Raw genomic sequence first — 14,803 nt, 5'->3', positions numbered from 1 at the left:
ATAATCATTGTCTAAGTACTGATTTAAATTTATCATCATTGTATCAGTATACTGAGTTTGAATGAATGGAAACAATCAGAAGATTTAGCTCACAGTTTATATTAGACATAGAAAAAAACTGCTCAAAAAATCATTTAACAGCTTAGCTTTGCCTTTCTCGATTTAAGTAACCCAGAACTAAAATATCCAAAATAATTCTGTGAAAGTAACGACTTTCGGGTAATAATATCACTATAGTTTACTCAGGGTGTGCACCGACATAACACATTAAATATTCCATACATATTGTCTGAATACCTAAAAGATAACGCGTGTAATAAGATGGATAACAAAGATAATCTTCATGAAATTACTAAAATCATACTAAAATTACATTTTATTCTAAAAATGTACACCCAGTTATGCGGGTCTTTGACTATCTGCACCATTTATCCTAGCAATTAGTCGAGTGGACAGCTTCATAATTTGCAATCCCTTGATGTTATGCATACCTGCTACCCCAACTGGTGCTAGTTTTATGTATTTTGGAAGTATTCAAATTAAATAAACTATTAATAGCAAATGTACTTCAATATCCATCTCAGTATATAAGTACCTTACACCTTCAATATTTAATAGATTTTTCTTATATAAATTCATCAGCGTATCAGGTAAAATTTGTGTCAGCATCAAAGAGAGTCGCATTGATCAAAGCTGTTGTAGCGCTTACTGTTGTTGTAGAAAATTCGGTTGTCGCCAGAGTAGACGTTGGTACGAATAAAATTGACATCAAAGTTGAAAATGCAGTCGTGGTGATGTTAATTTGGGGGCATCCGTGGGCTTAAAAGGCGGTATCACCGGGCACGGGTTGGTCAATTGAGGACCCAGCAGGGAGTGAAGTAGATAGCGACCAGCGAACCACCGGTTAAACCTATGTTGTAGGACAGCGTCATGATGTTACCTTTAATAAAAAATAAGGGTTACATTTTATATTGCGAGTAACCTAATTATTTAACCAGTTAAATGTGGCGCCAAAGGTGCGTCGTCAGAATTGTCTAATGAGGAGGGTACTCGTAAATCACTGTATGGTTAATGATGTACTAATAAGTTTGTAGATTTTTCGAATTAATTCAGAGTACACTGATGAAGACAAGTTCAATTGCTTCAACGAGCAATATAAACCTGATATTTAATTTGAAAAATTTTAGTAGGAATAGAAAGATATCAGTCTATAGAAAAATCCTTATTTTGAAGAGAATATTCAATCAATGTCAGTTTGAAATGAAAACTGTTAAAAACTGCCTACAAAGAGAATTTAAGAAGTTCTTGTAGTCATCTGTGAAATTCTATTGGGTTGTTCGAAAAGTAACTTCGTTTTTTATAGATATTTTGATACGTAAGTTTCGTACAATAAACAAATACTTCAATTATTATGTATTGGCAGTTTTGATCGAACATTTTTTGTCTTATTTCTGGTATTAGCACAATTTGGAGAACATAATTTTTTTTGTCATTATTTAAAAAAAAAACTGATCAAAGTGCTTTTTTGGTATGCTGATTGAGGTAAAGGTTTTACCGCCCTAAAAATTATTTTAGTGGCTGGAACAAATAATGATCCGATGATGGCAGGTCTGAAGAATATGATAAACGTGTCATTGAGTCCCATTCAAGCTACAAAAGCTTTTGGCGATTGACTAAACTTATATGAGGTCTTGCGTCCTTTTGATGCAGGACTATACCTTGCTTGTGGGTTTATTCTGACCTTTTCTATTGAAGTATATCATTTAGTTTATCCAGTTGATGACATAAGACATTCAAATTAACCGTTATGTTATACTGGAAAAGTTGAAAAATGAACAACTCTTTAAAATCTTACCAAACATACATCATAACATTTTTCTGTCAAATTTCGGCTTTGCACTTGTCTTGAGCAGTATCTTCTTTTCTGTTTCATGGGCAATTGCGTGTATTGCATTCTTTACATTTCATTTGAAATTCCTAGTGACAATTCGCTTTAAAACCTGATAATTTTCAAGACTTTTCAGAGGCGAATCGCTAACGCCAGTGCGATGGCACACGTTTCTTTCTTGATAACCATACATTGAGTTTTGAGGAAATCCCAGACCTTTTCAGTGGTCATGAACTGTTAAATTTGATAAATTTTTACTCAATGGAATCTCATGTATTGTTATTTGTCGGTTTGCTTCCACTAATGCCTTTCTCGCGTCTTTGTTAGCTTCAACCGTACTTCTTGGACTTGGTGCATATTGGACATCAAAATACCAAGAATGAAATTTAGCAAACCAATTTTGCCACTGCCGTACTATCAACACGTCATTTCCGTGCATATCGATCAATTTAATTTTGACTTAAACAGTTTTTTTACCTTTTCTATAGCAAAAGAGTAAAATATGTCGAAAATACTGCTTAATTCTTTTCGTATTCAAAGTGGCACCATCCAAAAACTACTGCATGTAATAGATTAGAATTTTTTACACACAAGTCTTAAAATATAAGTTTTCAAATCATATAATAATTATAGGGTTTAAGTGTGATGTTAGGTTCAAAAAAATATAGTTAAATTCTGGTGGTAAAAAACGAAGTGACTTTCCGAACAACCTTATATAATAACTATATTTGACCTATGTTTTCTTATCCAATAATTAGTTTCAATATGCAACTAGTATATTCTTCAATGCATACCTGTGATTTCCCTGAACTCTTGAGGAACTCTTTGTGGCGCCTGTATCATTGGAACAGATCCTACCATGCCATTAGTAATTCCTAATAACGACGATAGTATTAAAGAGTACCCTTCCGCTGTAAAAAAAATAATAAATTTAAAGATTGCATATTAAATGTACATTTATTATAGTTTATATTTTATTTTATGTTATTGTTTATTATTATTACTAGGTGTTAAATTAATTAGCAGTTGTAACAAATATTGAAAAAAAAAATATTTAAAAAATGCATATTATTACCGGCTAGTATAGGATGCGCTCTTGGGGATGCGCACAATATAAACAGTGGCACTAAAAGCATTCGTAAAGCTGATACCATAATCAGTTGGCGCCTCGACCACTCGTAAGGAATAGATGCCAAAATCTGTAATTGATAAATAAATTAATTCATGATTTAATTTGGCGCCAAGATAATTGTTTGTAAAAACTACTGGTATTTTGGGTAAACATTAAAGCATTAAATAGTTTAATAAAAGAAACTAATGCATATACACATACTAATGTAAATTATTGAACTAAGTATATATACCTTTCCTATCAGATCCGATAGATTAAATACGGTCATTAGCATTACAGGCATCCACGATCCCAATCGACAACTAACTATTTCAGTTTCTATGCCTGGATATAAGCATAAAGTGACAAAATATGCTAATGATATTGTCACCATATAAGGATAAACGCAGCCGGCTACTCGCCATCTTATACTTATTGCACCTGAAAAAAAATTCAAATAAATATTATGTGGGTTTCATACTTTCATAAAATTCAATTCTACTTTGTCCTTAACTCAAGACAATTGTTCTCAACTCAGTTCAGGGTTTCGCGAAGATAAATCGTACATAGTTCCGAAACGTTGATATAAAATGATATTTAAAAAAAAAAACTTTTGTTTTTTTATTATCATTGTTCGAAACTCAAAACAATATAGAATTGTATGACCAAGGTTATGAATATGACTTAAAACTTTTTTAAAGTGGCATATCAACTTTTATTTCTAAAAAATAAGTAGAATAAACAATTTTAAAAATATTTGCTGAAAAATAAAATTGAAATTTGAAAATATTATTTAAAAAAAAATTTCAACATCCCTTGTGGGGATCGAACCCACGACCTTTGGATTAGAAGTCCAACGCGCTATCCGCTGCGCCAAAGGGACTATGGTGGGGGCATCTAAATTTTGCTTCTTTCCGTATGTGTACGAGTTATATGAGATAATTATAGTTATTTGGACGTCTTTTTCGCAATAAGTATTCATTTGTTTTATTATGCTTCGAACACATATTTGTATTAAAATTTAATAAATATTTGAAAATTGATATGATTCATTTGAATTGCATTGTGATAGACTCATAATTTAGTTCTTTTATTATGTTGCGTATGTATTTTTATAAATTTGAAGTATTTCAAGCCTATCAATAGCTAGTTGTAAGTTGGGTTTTGACTTAAGGCAAGTTGCAAAAGCTTACTGATGTGTTTGAATAATCGACATCAGTAAAAACTTTCAACATTGTGGCGATAATGTAGCACGGCTCATTATTATTTCAAAATTTAAGAAAATATTATTATTAAATCACTTTTCGTGGGTTCGTAATATTTTAAGATGTTTGTTAAGACCATGAAGTGTATCTTTAAAGTTTTATCAAAAACATTGAAACAAAAGCGATCTATCTTTACTAACTAATCAGAACGATTCCCAACTAATATTGTTCGAACAGTTTTTGAATTTCGAAAATCGGTTTAGAATTTTTATTTTGTTTCACTAAAACTAAGTTGATCATACGTCCAGGTTTGGTCAGGACAGTCCCGGATTTTCACCTTGTATCCCGGGTTTTTAAAAAGCATAGGTCTAAATCGATTCTTCGCTCTTACTTGATAATAAAACTACAACTACCCAGCAAATATCTGAAAATATGTACAACTAGTATGCTCAAATGAAAAAGGCGTATTAAAATAGCCTCTAACATTCATAATTTTGAACTGTCGTCTTTTAATTTTACGAAAACTAACAAAAATTATGAAAATGAACGTCTTGACTGCCTGAAATAACGCAAATGATTGTGTTAATTATGGTTTTAAGTATGGAAAAAATTGAACAAAATTTTATAATAAGTTTGAAAGCTGCAAAAACAAATCAGATAAAATATAACATATAATCGAATAATATAATTCTTAGTCAATAATTCTGATTTAAAAAAATACTCGGCGGATTTTTATTGAATTCTTAAATAGTATTTAAGAATTCAATAGTACTTAAAAATCATATTAATTTTTTTAGCATTTACTCCCTTCCCCCGTCCCGGTTTTGACTTGAAAAAATATGGTCACTTTTCTAAAATGCGAAATAAATATTTTCTGCTATTTTCTGCTAGTTGTAAAGAAACGGCTCAGCCGATTGTGTTGCAAAGCTTATGAACGCGGGTCCTTATCAATCTTCATCAAATTCTTTCAATATTTGAAATCAATGCAAATGTTTTGCAGAAAACGTCGACAAAAAGTAAATCTTCGGCTTTGCGCAATTTTTTCCAAATTCAGTGTCAAACGAAATCTACTGTAGTCCAGTGTCTTTCAAATCGAGCAAATTTTATTGTTTGTTACTAAAAATGGTATTGCTGAATTATTCAACTCACGTTTGATGCCGCCACATCTGGACGCCCCACGTATCACTACGTCTTCTACCTTGAAAGCCTTAGTATTACTTCTGCGCGTTTCAAAACCAGTCGGCGATCTTCCATCATTTGTAGTAGCACCTACCGCACTAAGGTCATAAGCATTATTGCTAAGATCATACACTGGATTAGAAAAACTAAAGGATGTATATTTATTAGTAGTCTGGTTTGTAGTTGTTTGTAGAACAGGCGGTGTATTTAGTGGTTCATCCACAAAACCATTTGCATCTTCACTTTGACTCACACCAGCAGCTGTCGATACTGGTGGAGGGCTTGTTTGGATTTTTAGGACTCCATAACGTATGTGATCTTGATCGCCGTTTTCCATCTACAAAGGAATTGTAGGAATCATTAATTTCATGATTTATTTTTTTTTAATTCATTTTTGTTATACAAACACCATAACCAAAAAGGTTTTCCAATTCAAATATGAAAATATATTTAGTTTTTGAATTAAAATGGAATAACTTTTATATTTCTTACCAGTCCCATGTCCTCATTCGGCTCCAAAACGATTCTTGATCTCTCTTGACATAGACTTATATAAAAATTAACAAAAGCCGTGTCTTTTATCACTTGATATAATAAGCAACTGATGCCAACTAACATTATAGAAAGAAGAAAGAATATTATTGTATTTTGACGTTCATCTGACAACAGCAGCTTAGTGAAAATTCTGTTCAGCGACACCCAAAATCCTGCTGCACCTGTAATCGATATAATTCATAATATTTTATCGAATTGAATACTTTAATTTTGTATAAATTAGAAATTGAAATATAATAATGAAGTCTTCGAGCGAATTTAAGTCGATGACGCGTCGTTATACTAATGATGACCATTGCATGTGCCATCGATTTGCTATTTTACATATACTTGAGAGTGTAACACTAATGTGTATAGTAAACTTTGCTTAAAGCTACATAAGGATACGAGCCACGAAAATAAAAATTGAAAATTGAATGTCTAAAAATATAATCCTTCAGCCATTTCTCGAAACGGGAAGTTTTACGGATTGAATGGAATGGTTATTTTATTGTTAGTACTATATTTTCTCTACTGGGATGGAGTAGATCGTTGTATAGTATGTCTAAGTACTTCCGCGGTGTTACTCTTCAAACAGCAATAACAAAACAGATATATTATGGCCATCTTTAAGCAATTTGTTTTTAAAATCCAATATGTATCTATAACTCTAAATATAACTTACTTTCACCAGCCATGACTGCCTGTGTATAGCGACTGGGTAGCATGCTGGTGAATCCATAAAGACTACTTTGTTGCACTGTGCAACCCACTGCAACAATTGCCACTGCTGATAGATTGACAGCATATGACATTGATTCGCTGAAGACTTCCCAACCGATCTCACAAAATGCCACAAATAACAATGTCAGCAGTGAGAGGATGTACCCTTAATAGAAAAAACATTATAGATACTCCACCATTTGAAAAATTAGAAATTTGTGTAATGCCTGTATTATCATACTATTGCAATCAATTAAGTTTTCTCAAATATTCGATTGATAATCTCATACACAATCATTAAGTCCAAAAACTACAACTATACATTGTTTTTCACAAAACTTATTAAATATGATGACATATGAGAATGAGCGCATTGGCGCTTATTTTAAGTTGATATTTTCTACTACTCTATCATTTATCAATTAAAGTTTATTGCATTGATTCAAAACATTTAAGCTCTAGCAAATAGTTGTTTATACTAAATTTTATCCAACTTACCGAAAGTAATCCTCGTATTGAGAGAGCACGTTTCCACTAAAATATTGTTAACTAGCACCGCACAAAATGCTACAACTATATACACTATTGACATATCAAAAACTACTGTACTGTCCGGATATCGAGCAGAAAAATAATCAGCCGCCATAATAAAACTGAAATAAAAAAATCTTATTATATTTCTATTCCTCTAGTTGGTCTCACATTTTATTATTGATTATCTGTCTATGTTGGCTATTATCTAATGAATATCAGTCTTATATCGTAACAGAAACATAATCGAATAAAGAATAAATAATAGTTTAATAATTATTCTAACAAAAGCAATTATTGTATATACTTAAAATAAAAATTCGATTATTTATGATTATCTAATTTTGTTTGGTACTGCATATTTATATTATTGGCTGAGTGATGTAATTTTGTTTTCATTGTTAATAATCAAGACGGAGAACTAATAATAAAATTAATAGCATACGTGATTTTATAATCTACATTTTATATTATTATCAAAATTATAATTTTTTATGTTATTAATATAACTGCATATGTTCGGTAAGATCGCAATTGTGCAAATATACTCATATAGCATAAAACAAGCAAATTTTATCAAATTTTAGAATCAACATACAGATACATATCTGAGATATAAAGACTCTTTCGTAAAATTAGATAAGTAAAATTTAATTAAATTAGATACAGTGGTAACTCGTCTTACGAGTGACCCGACTTAAGAGTGTTTCGAGATATGAGCCGCCAAAAGACAGATTCGTTGCTTTGAGATACGAGCTTTGAGCGAGTAAGAATTTTTTAAAAGATCGTTAACCTCATAATGAAAATATGAAAAATTTCATCAGATGTAGCAATGATTTTTTACTATAAGAAATATTTTGGCTGTTTTACGATAAATTTATTATATATTCATATTAATTGTGTAGTAACTACGCGAATATATCAAGGATTATTTTTAACATTTGAAACTATACATTAATAGTGATTGTACGGTTATATATGTTGAGTTCGCTTCTTTTGGTTTTTGTACATTTACAAAATATTATGCACTTTTACAAACGTGGGTTCAAGGAAAGTGCCATGTATCTTGAATTAAAATGTGAAATTATTGAAAAATATGAGGATGACGAGGATGTACCACCACAGATATGGACTGTGTTCAAACTGGAGTTGATAAAGGGTATAAATCCAGCTTAGAGCCTTACAATAATTTATAAGCAGCTTTCTGAGCTTTAAAAGTTTGTGGGTAAAAATCGCTCTGAAAAAGTTGCGACAGTTCGAACATGAGATTTGTTCAACGAAACATGTCTAACTCATTTTCGCAATATCATGTCTGGACAGGGAAAAACAATAATTTAATTAATATATAGTAAATTTATTTTTATTATTCAAAAAACTTAACAGAAACCACAGTGTTGGAACGAATTAATAGCATTTTAATGTATTTATATGAAAAAAGTGCTTCGACATACGAGCGTGGTTACGGGACGAATTGAACTCGTATGTTGAAGTACCACTGCATACCTCAATTTCTTGTAGATCGGGAGATCCCTTATTCTCGAAACGTGGAAAATATTTATATAAGGAAAATTATATAAATATTTTTTTAAAAAAAAAAGAAGGATTAATGTTCAGAAAAATAAGATCATAAATAATATCAGTCATCCATACTCTCCGATGTATTTATCTTTTGACGCTTTTATCATTTTTTTATAAAACTATAATTAATAAATCAAGGGAACTTATAACTTTTCAGCAAAATTTAAGCAGTTTTCTTTCAATCTATGTAACTATATTATGTATATTATTAACAATAATTTTATTCTTCATCTAATTCATATATTTTTGATCCTATTACCAACTGTTTTCGTACCTATTATAGGGCAATAAAAACCCAACACCCGCCAAGACCAATGCGAAGTATATGCCATTGTGCTTATCAACTGGCGGTGTAATATTTGCATCTCGAAAGCAATTTTGTCCACTATTATTGTGCTTCCTTCTATGAGTTTTCAGTTGGACATATGCCGTATTTAAACTGTCGGCGTCGCCATTCACAGAACCCATGTTGATAAATATTTAATAAACTATATAATCAAACAGACAACAAAAATACATTAATCACTTCTATTTTACATCACAGAATTTTTAGTCTTCAATGGTTAACATTCTTTATTCTTTATTGTTTGGTCATTTTAATATTTTCTGGTCATTTCATGTCTTTATGATGTACAGTTTTACAATGATATAAATTGAAGACAAAACTGTATTGATTCCGGAATACGCATGCGCTCGGAGATACACCCCATTGTGAATTTATGTCGTATTGAAATATGACCACCATTAGCAATTTAAAAATAACTAATGCCGCATATGTGAAAACTAATTTATGTTTTCGAATTTGACTTGAATTGCATAATATTTTGCACAAAAAGTCACATAAATAAAAAATGATATTTTGTTTCAATCAACGCAGAAAAGAATAATAGTGTGTATGGCATCGTGCATTAAGGCAAATTTCTGGAACTGCCAGTACCAATTTTTTTTTTAAATTAAATTTCCTTTTTTAATCATTGATTTTTGAGGAATTTTAAATTTTTGAAAAAAATGACTTGAAAAATAAAACTTATTTTTTTTAAATATTTTGGAAATATTGAACTTTTTTTTTCAAAGCAATCGCACTGCTTTACCTGCATAGAGATGACATATCGAAGCGCGTAAGCGCCGCGTCGCGGTCTAACGCACAAACGATGTTACGGAACCCATAGAAATGTAAACAAAATTGATAATATAACTATTAAAATCTCTATAAAATATCTTATAATTAGATAGAAAGATATAGATCTCGGAAACCGCTAGACCTGCCTTCTCAAACATTTAATCAGTTCTTCATCTTAAAGTAAAAAATCGTAAAATAAGAATAATTAAAATCAGACACTCCGTTCTCTTAAAAACTAAGTTACCGTTTTTCTATTATCAAGATGGGACAGACATTTTCGTTCATTTGGTGGCACCTACTAAAATTGGTTAAAAGATCTAACAATATTCTACCATTTTACGGATAACAATTAAGTACAACTTTTATCTTTTCATACCACTCAAATGTAAATGCATAAATATTAATAGAATTACTTCCATTGATATTTAGGTGACGCCGTAATTTTGCGCCTAAAACAGGAAAGAGTTGCTCTCACTATGGCCGTGTGCGTCACAGGCGAGGCTTGGCGCGTGATCTTGTACCAGTGTGCCCCCATGCCCCTTTCACTTGTATTTTGAAATAAAAAGATTTATACACGCTTAATTAATGAGTGTTAAATAGAGTGTCCGGTGCTTGGTGCCGACCGGCGTTGCGGGACTTCCCCCTATAACTTGCCCTACGGTAAGTTAACAAGAAAGATTTTTTACTTATGCATCTTTTATTGTTTACTGTATCTACATAGTATAGATCAGTTTTTTTCTATTTTTTCAAATCGTTTTCGAATATAAAAATCAAATAAATTTTCATTTACAAATTCCAGGATTTCCTTCTTTTCTGTAATGTGGCCACTTTCTTATCTCTTGTACTAGAATATTTCCTGGTGGAATTCCTGACATGAGATCACAATATCCAACCAAGCTATAATTGCTTGCAAGCCATCCTGATGTTACACCTTCCACCAGTAACCGTTTAGTACAACTTACCTGGTGGCTAGTTGGCGAATCGTGAATGGGGAACGTGTCATGATATTTACCTGAATAAAAGAAATATTCAGGTTAATAGATAAAGAATTTATGCAGAAAATATTAAAGCATTGGGCAAAATCCTTAGTTTAAAATAATATATTCAGTTTTGATAACAAAGTTCACATATAGAATCATTAGTAACTACTATTTATCCCACGCGCAAATGAATTATTTTTCAAAATTATTTTTTCAAAAATTTGATAACAAAGTTTGCATTAATAATATTGATTTATCAGTAACTACTATTCTATCCTCACGCATATGAATTATTTTTCAAAAATTTTATTAGAAGCATATTTTATATAAAACAGTACTATAGAGGTAAATATATCAGAATTTAAACGTGTGCTTTTTTAAATGCCCCGACAAAATGATTTCAACCAATTTTTCTCATCAATATAGCTACGACATATTGCATGAACCATTACACTAACAACTTAGTTAAATCGATATATAATATATCTTAGGATTTATTGCTTAATGGGCAAATAATTTTATTATACCTATAAATGCTATTCCGACGCTTTGGCTATTGAATCCAAAAGTGTGAGCTCCTCTTTTACCCCAACCTCTTCCTTCATATATGAGTCCATCGCCGCCCACCAAGAAATTATATCTGAAAATATATGAAATATTAAACATAAAAAACTTAATATATTATCTTCTAAAAATAATAGTAGTTTTTATTGCATCAATCTTTTTCATACCAGTTCATAAAATAATACTAAATTTTTTTTCAAGTTCAATAGATTGACTGAAAATGTCTTCTATATTTATAGCAGCTCTTAGATTTTTTTGGAATTTTAAAGTTGTGTAATGATGCATATAATATTTTATGCTACTAATGGCTTATTATGAAGCAACTATTGATTGTTTTAATCTAGTTGTGATGAAAAATTATTGAAAGGCAACAATGAGTGTTTTTTTTCTAAATGTGATTCTATTTTTATTATAATCATTAAGTTACTAAATTTAACTACTATCAAGAATATCATTAATGTCTTACCCTATATCATCAAATCCTAAAACATCAACATGATAATTGCGAATTGATTTGACTACTTCCTTGCATTCTTGCGAATTTTTGCAAGATTGTGATACTGTATGCAATATTATAGCCAAAGGTGCTTCGCCCTCTAAATCTTCTACCTCTGAATTCAAGGGAGCTGAGGTCCAAGCACTTCGAGGTATTACACAGTTCTGCAATTCTGAAAATAGTGAGAATAGTTGTGTACTTATATTTTGTTAATGCAAAAAGTAATAAAGCTATGGCTTGTTTTTATTATTAATTTGATATGGCCAATACCTTTTTGCGAAGAACTTACCATTATCAAGTGTCTGATGACTGCTTACTGCAATAGCCATCAGAACTATTAAAATAGGAAATAGGTAATGTCCCATTATGACTAAAGCTTGTAAGCTTTCAATATGTCTGCAATAAATTGTAATTAATATTGTACAATTTAATTTGTTCTCTTGGTGATCATCTAAATTTATGCACACTGGTTATATGTGTATGTATGTATGTATATATGTATATACATATATGCATACATACATATATTAGGAAGAATATAAATACATATGTATGTATTTGTATGTATGTTTGTATATAATCACTTACATTCTTCAAGATAATAAATTAAAAAAACTATAAGAACTAAAATTATGTTAAATTTTAATGCTATCATCAAAAAGGGGAATCCTTCAATAAAAATTATAAACAGAAATAAATAATAATGAGTACTTAATAAGCATTTGAATTGATAAAATGTAGATTTCAAAAAGCTATTGAAAGTGGCTTGAATTTTTCAACAAGTTAATTGCACTTTCATTCTTACGTCCGTCGTTAAAGTGGTTATCTTATTATACTAATGAAATTTGGAATGATTTTATAATTATCATTATAGGCTTACATATTTTTACATACGAATTTAATATTGCGATTTTTCAAATTCTTTCAAAATTCAGAGTTGCTTCGTAATTGCCAACTAATATATGTTATTTCTGAAATTTTAGAAACTATTTGGTATTTTGTGGTTTTCGTTTCCATTAAAAAGTCTTAATGAAAATTGCTGGGATAAATTCATCGTAATTAACAATTGTGATTTTTTTTTAAATTTTAAAGATTTGCACACCATTCGTTGCTTTTCATTTTTTGCCACATCTCAGAGAACATACTTGTAATAGTAAAAATACAACTAAGACTTCACTAATGTACTTTTTAAATAGCTAATTTTAAATTCATGATGGCAAAAATTTACCCACACGATATTCCGTATATAACAATAATATAGAAAGTGTCGTTTCACTGAAAGAACAGATAAAAAATAAAACAATGTCTCGGTTTTTGAAGCTATATTTTAAATAAATGATATTTACTAAACAATTATTACCTTGTAATAAAGTGTATTTTAAAATTAATGTTCATTAATTAACTAGTATTTACAATTGTATTTTATAAATGTGCTTGATTGCCTATTAAACACATGTTCCAGGGTTTCCTTCTTTCCTATAATGTGGCCAAGTCCTGATCTCTTTAAGTAGAACATTTCCAGGTGGTATCCCGACAAGGAGATCACAGTATCCTACAAGGCTATAATTACTTGCAAGCCATCCCAATTTGACGCCTTCTTCCAGCAAGTTTTGCGTACAGCGAACTTGATCCGGAGTTGGTGTGTCATAGTAAGGATACGTATCGTGATATTTACCTATATTTTAACATAATAAATCTTGATTAATATGGATTATAAATCCAAAATTGTGGCGAGCATAGCTCAATTAGTAGCGTGTTCGACTCACGTGGAAGCTTTAGATCGAATCCTGTCATTGACTTAGAATTTAAGAAAAAATATATATAGAGTTAATTTGAAATTAAATAGAATTGGATTTGTCAAGTAGAATTTAAATAAAAATTAGGAGTAAGAATAGAAATTACAGAATTTGAATAGCTGAGTTGTATCAGAAGAAGAAGAAGAAAAAAAAAAAGAACTCTGAGATTAAGAAGAATGAAGAAATAAAATGGAAAGGAAGATAGGAGTTGAATAGAATTAAGAATGAAAAAGTCAAAATTGAAGAAAATAATTGAAAGTCATTGAAATATCTGGTTTGAAGAAAAAAAATAAGAATGAAAATATAGAATAGGATGTATAAGATTGAATATAATATAAAAAATAGTATATAATAAAATAAGACATTGTAGATGACTCAGAGTAAGCGAGGCCAAATAAAATTAAAATCCTAAATTAAAAATTACAAAAAATATATACCTATAAAACCTATTCCAACACTTTTTTTATTATAACCCTTTGCATATGCCCCTTCTTTGCCCCAACCTCGACCTTCATATATGTATCCGTCACCGCCGACCAAGAAGTTATATCTGAAAATATGGTATAAAAAAGAAGAGTTCTAAACAATTTCTTAAGGGTATATTCAGTAGTTCAGCGTCTGTAACTACAAGGTATCGGATTTAACCATCAGTGTTGCAAGGTAGTAAATATTCACTTAAAAATATAGATAAAAAATAAGTTTAACATAAGATGTCCAAAAACTAATTTGTTTAAAATTTTTAGTTTTGTTCAATGAATTAATTTTCAAGTAAACCTTTGTGCTAAATATTTTTACTATTTCATTCATTCAAATGTTATTTGTTACTTTTTATGTTATTTCAATTCCGTTATGCGGGCCTGGCTATGGCTATGTTATTAACAAGCTTAACCCACATGCCAGAGGTACTTGGATCGAGCCCTGGTGCTGTGTAAAGATTAATATACTTTATTTGTAATATTCCAAAGTGAATTGTGATATTGCAGATTGAATTATTAAATTGAAAAATGACTTGCAACATTGGATAGATGTGAATCAAAAATATTTTACGAAATGTTTATTAAATTATGACTTATGTTAGATAACAAAGATAGAAATCAA

At 30.3% G+C, this 14,803-nt stretch overlaps 3 protein-coding genes and 1 non-coding gene across 4 annotated transcripts; all 4 read right to left on the bottom strand.

Annotated features, from left to right (window-relative positions):
- Window positions 1-768: 768 nt before the first annotated feature.
- Window positions 769-9,217, bottom strand: LOC113366811 (equilibrative nucleoside transporter 4-like). The gene is given in 11 exon segments (XM_026608499.1): window positions 769-887; window positions 890-940; window positions 2,683-2,799; window positions 2,964-3,087; window positions 3,253-3,440; window positions 5,354-5,555; window positions 5,637-5,720; window positions 5,876-6,099; window positions 6,603-6,806; window positions 7,139-7,293; window positions 9,024-9,217. Coding segments are annotated over 11 exon segments (1,662 nt in total).
- On the bottom strand, window positions 3,810-3,882 carry Trnar-ucu. The gene has a single exon. It is a non-coding gene; the product is annotated as a tRNA-Arg (tRNA).
- A 1,398-nt stretch (window positions 9,218-10,615) lies between the features above and the next one.
- Window positions 10,616-12,274, bottom strand: LOC113366708 (peptidoglycan recognition protein-like). Its single transcript, XM_026608399.1, has 4 exons — window positions 12,199-12,274; window positions 11,880-12,081; window positions 11,377-11,489; window positions 10,616-10,881 (listed from the first exon to the last, which is right to left on the bottom strand). The coding sequence occupies exons 1-4, from the start codon at window positions 12,272-12,274 to the stop codon at window positions 10,652-10,654; spliced, it is 621 nt and encodes a 206-aa protein (XP_026464184.1). The 3' UTR covers window positions 10,616-10,651.
- A 1,078-nt stretch (window positions 12,275-13,352) lies between these two features.
- On the bottom strand, window positions 13,353-14,284 carry LOC113366617 (peptidoglycan recognition protein 1-like; the record flags this gene model as incomplete). Its single annotated transcript, XM_026608291.1, has 2 exons — window positions 13,353-13,584; window positions 14,143-14,284. Coding segments are annotated over 2 exons (372 nt in total), but the record flags the coding sequence as incomplete, so codon positions are not given.
- Window positions 14,285-14,803: the final 519 nt, after the last annotated feature.

The sequence above is a fragment of the Ctenocephalides felis genome, unplaced genomic scaffold (genome assembly GCF_003426905.1).
Source record: "Ctenocephalides felis isolate EL2017-DRISC unplaced genomic scaffold, ASM342690v1 CF-g0.4_SCAFFOLD_00060, whole genome shotgun sequence".
Taxonomy (NCBI): Eukaryota; Metazoa; Arthropoda; class Insecta; order Siphonaptera; family Pulicidae; genus Ctenocephalides; species Ctenocephalides felis.
This window is presented reverse-complemented; position numbering and strand designations above follow the sequence as displayed.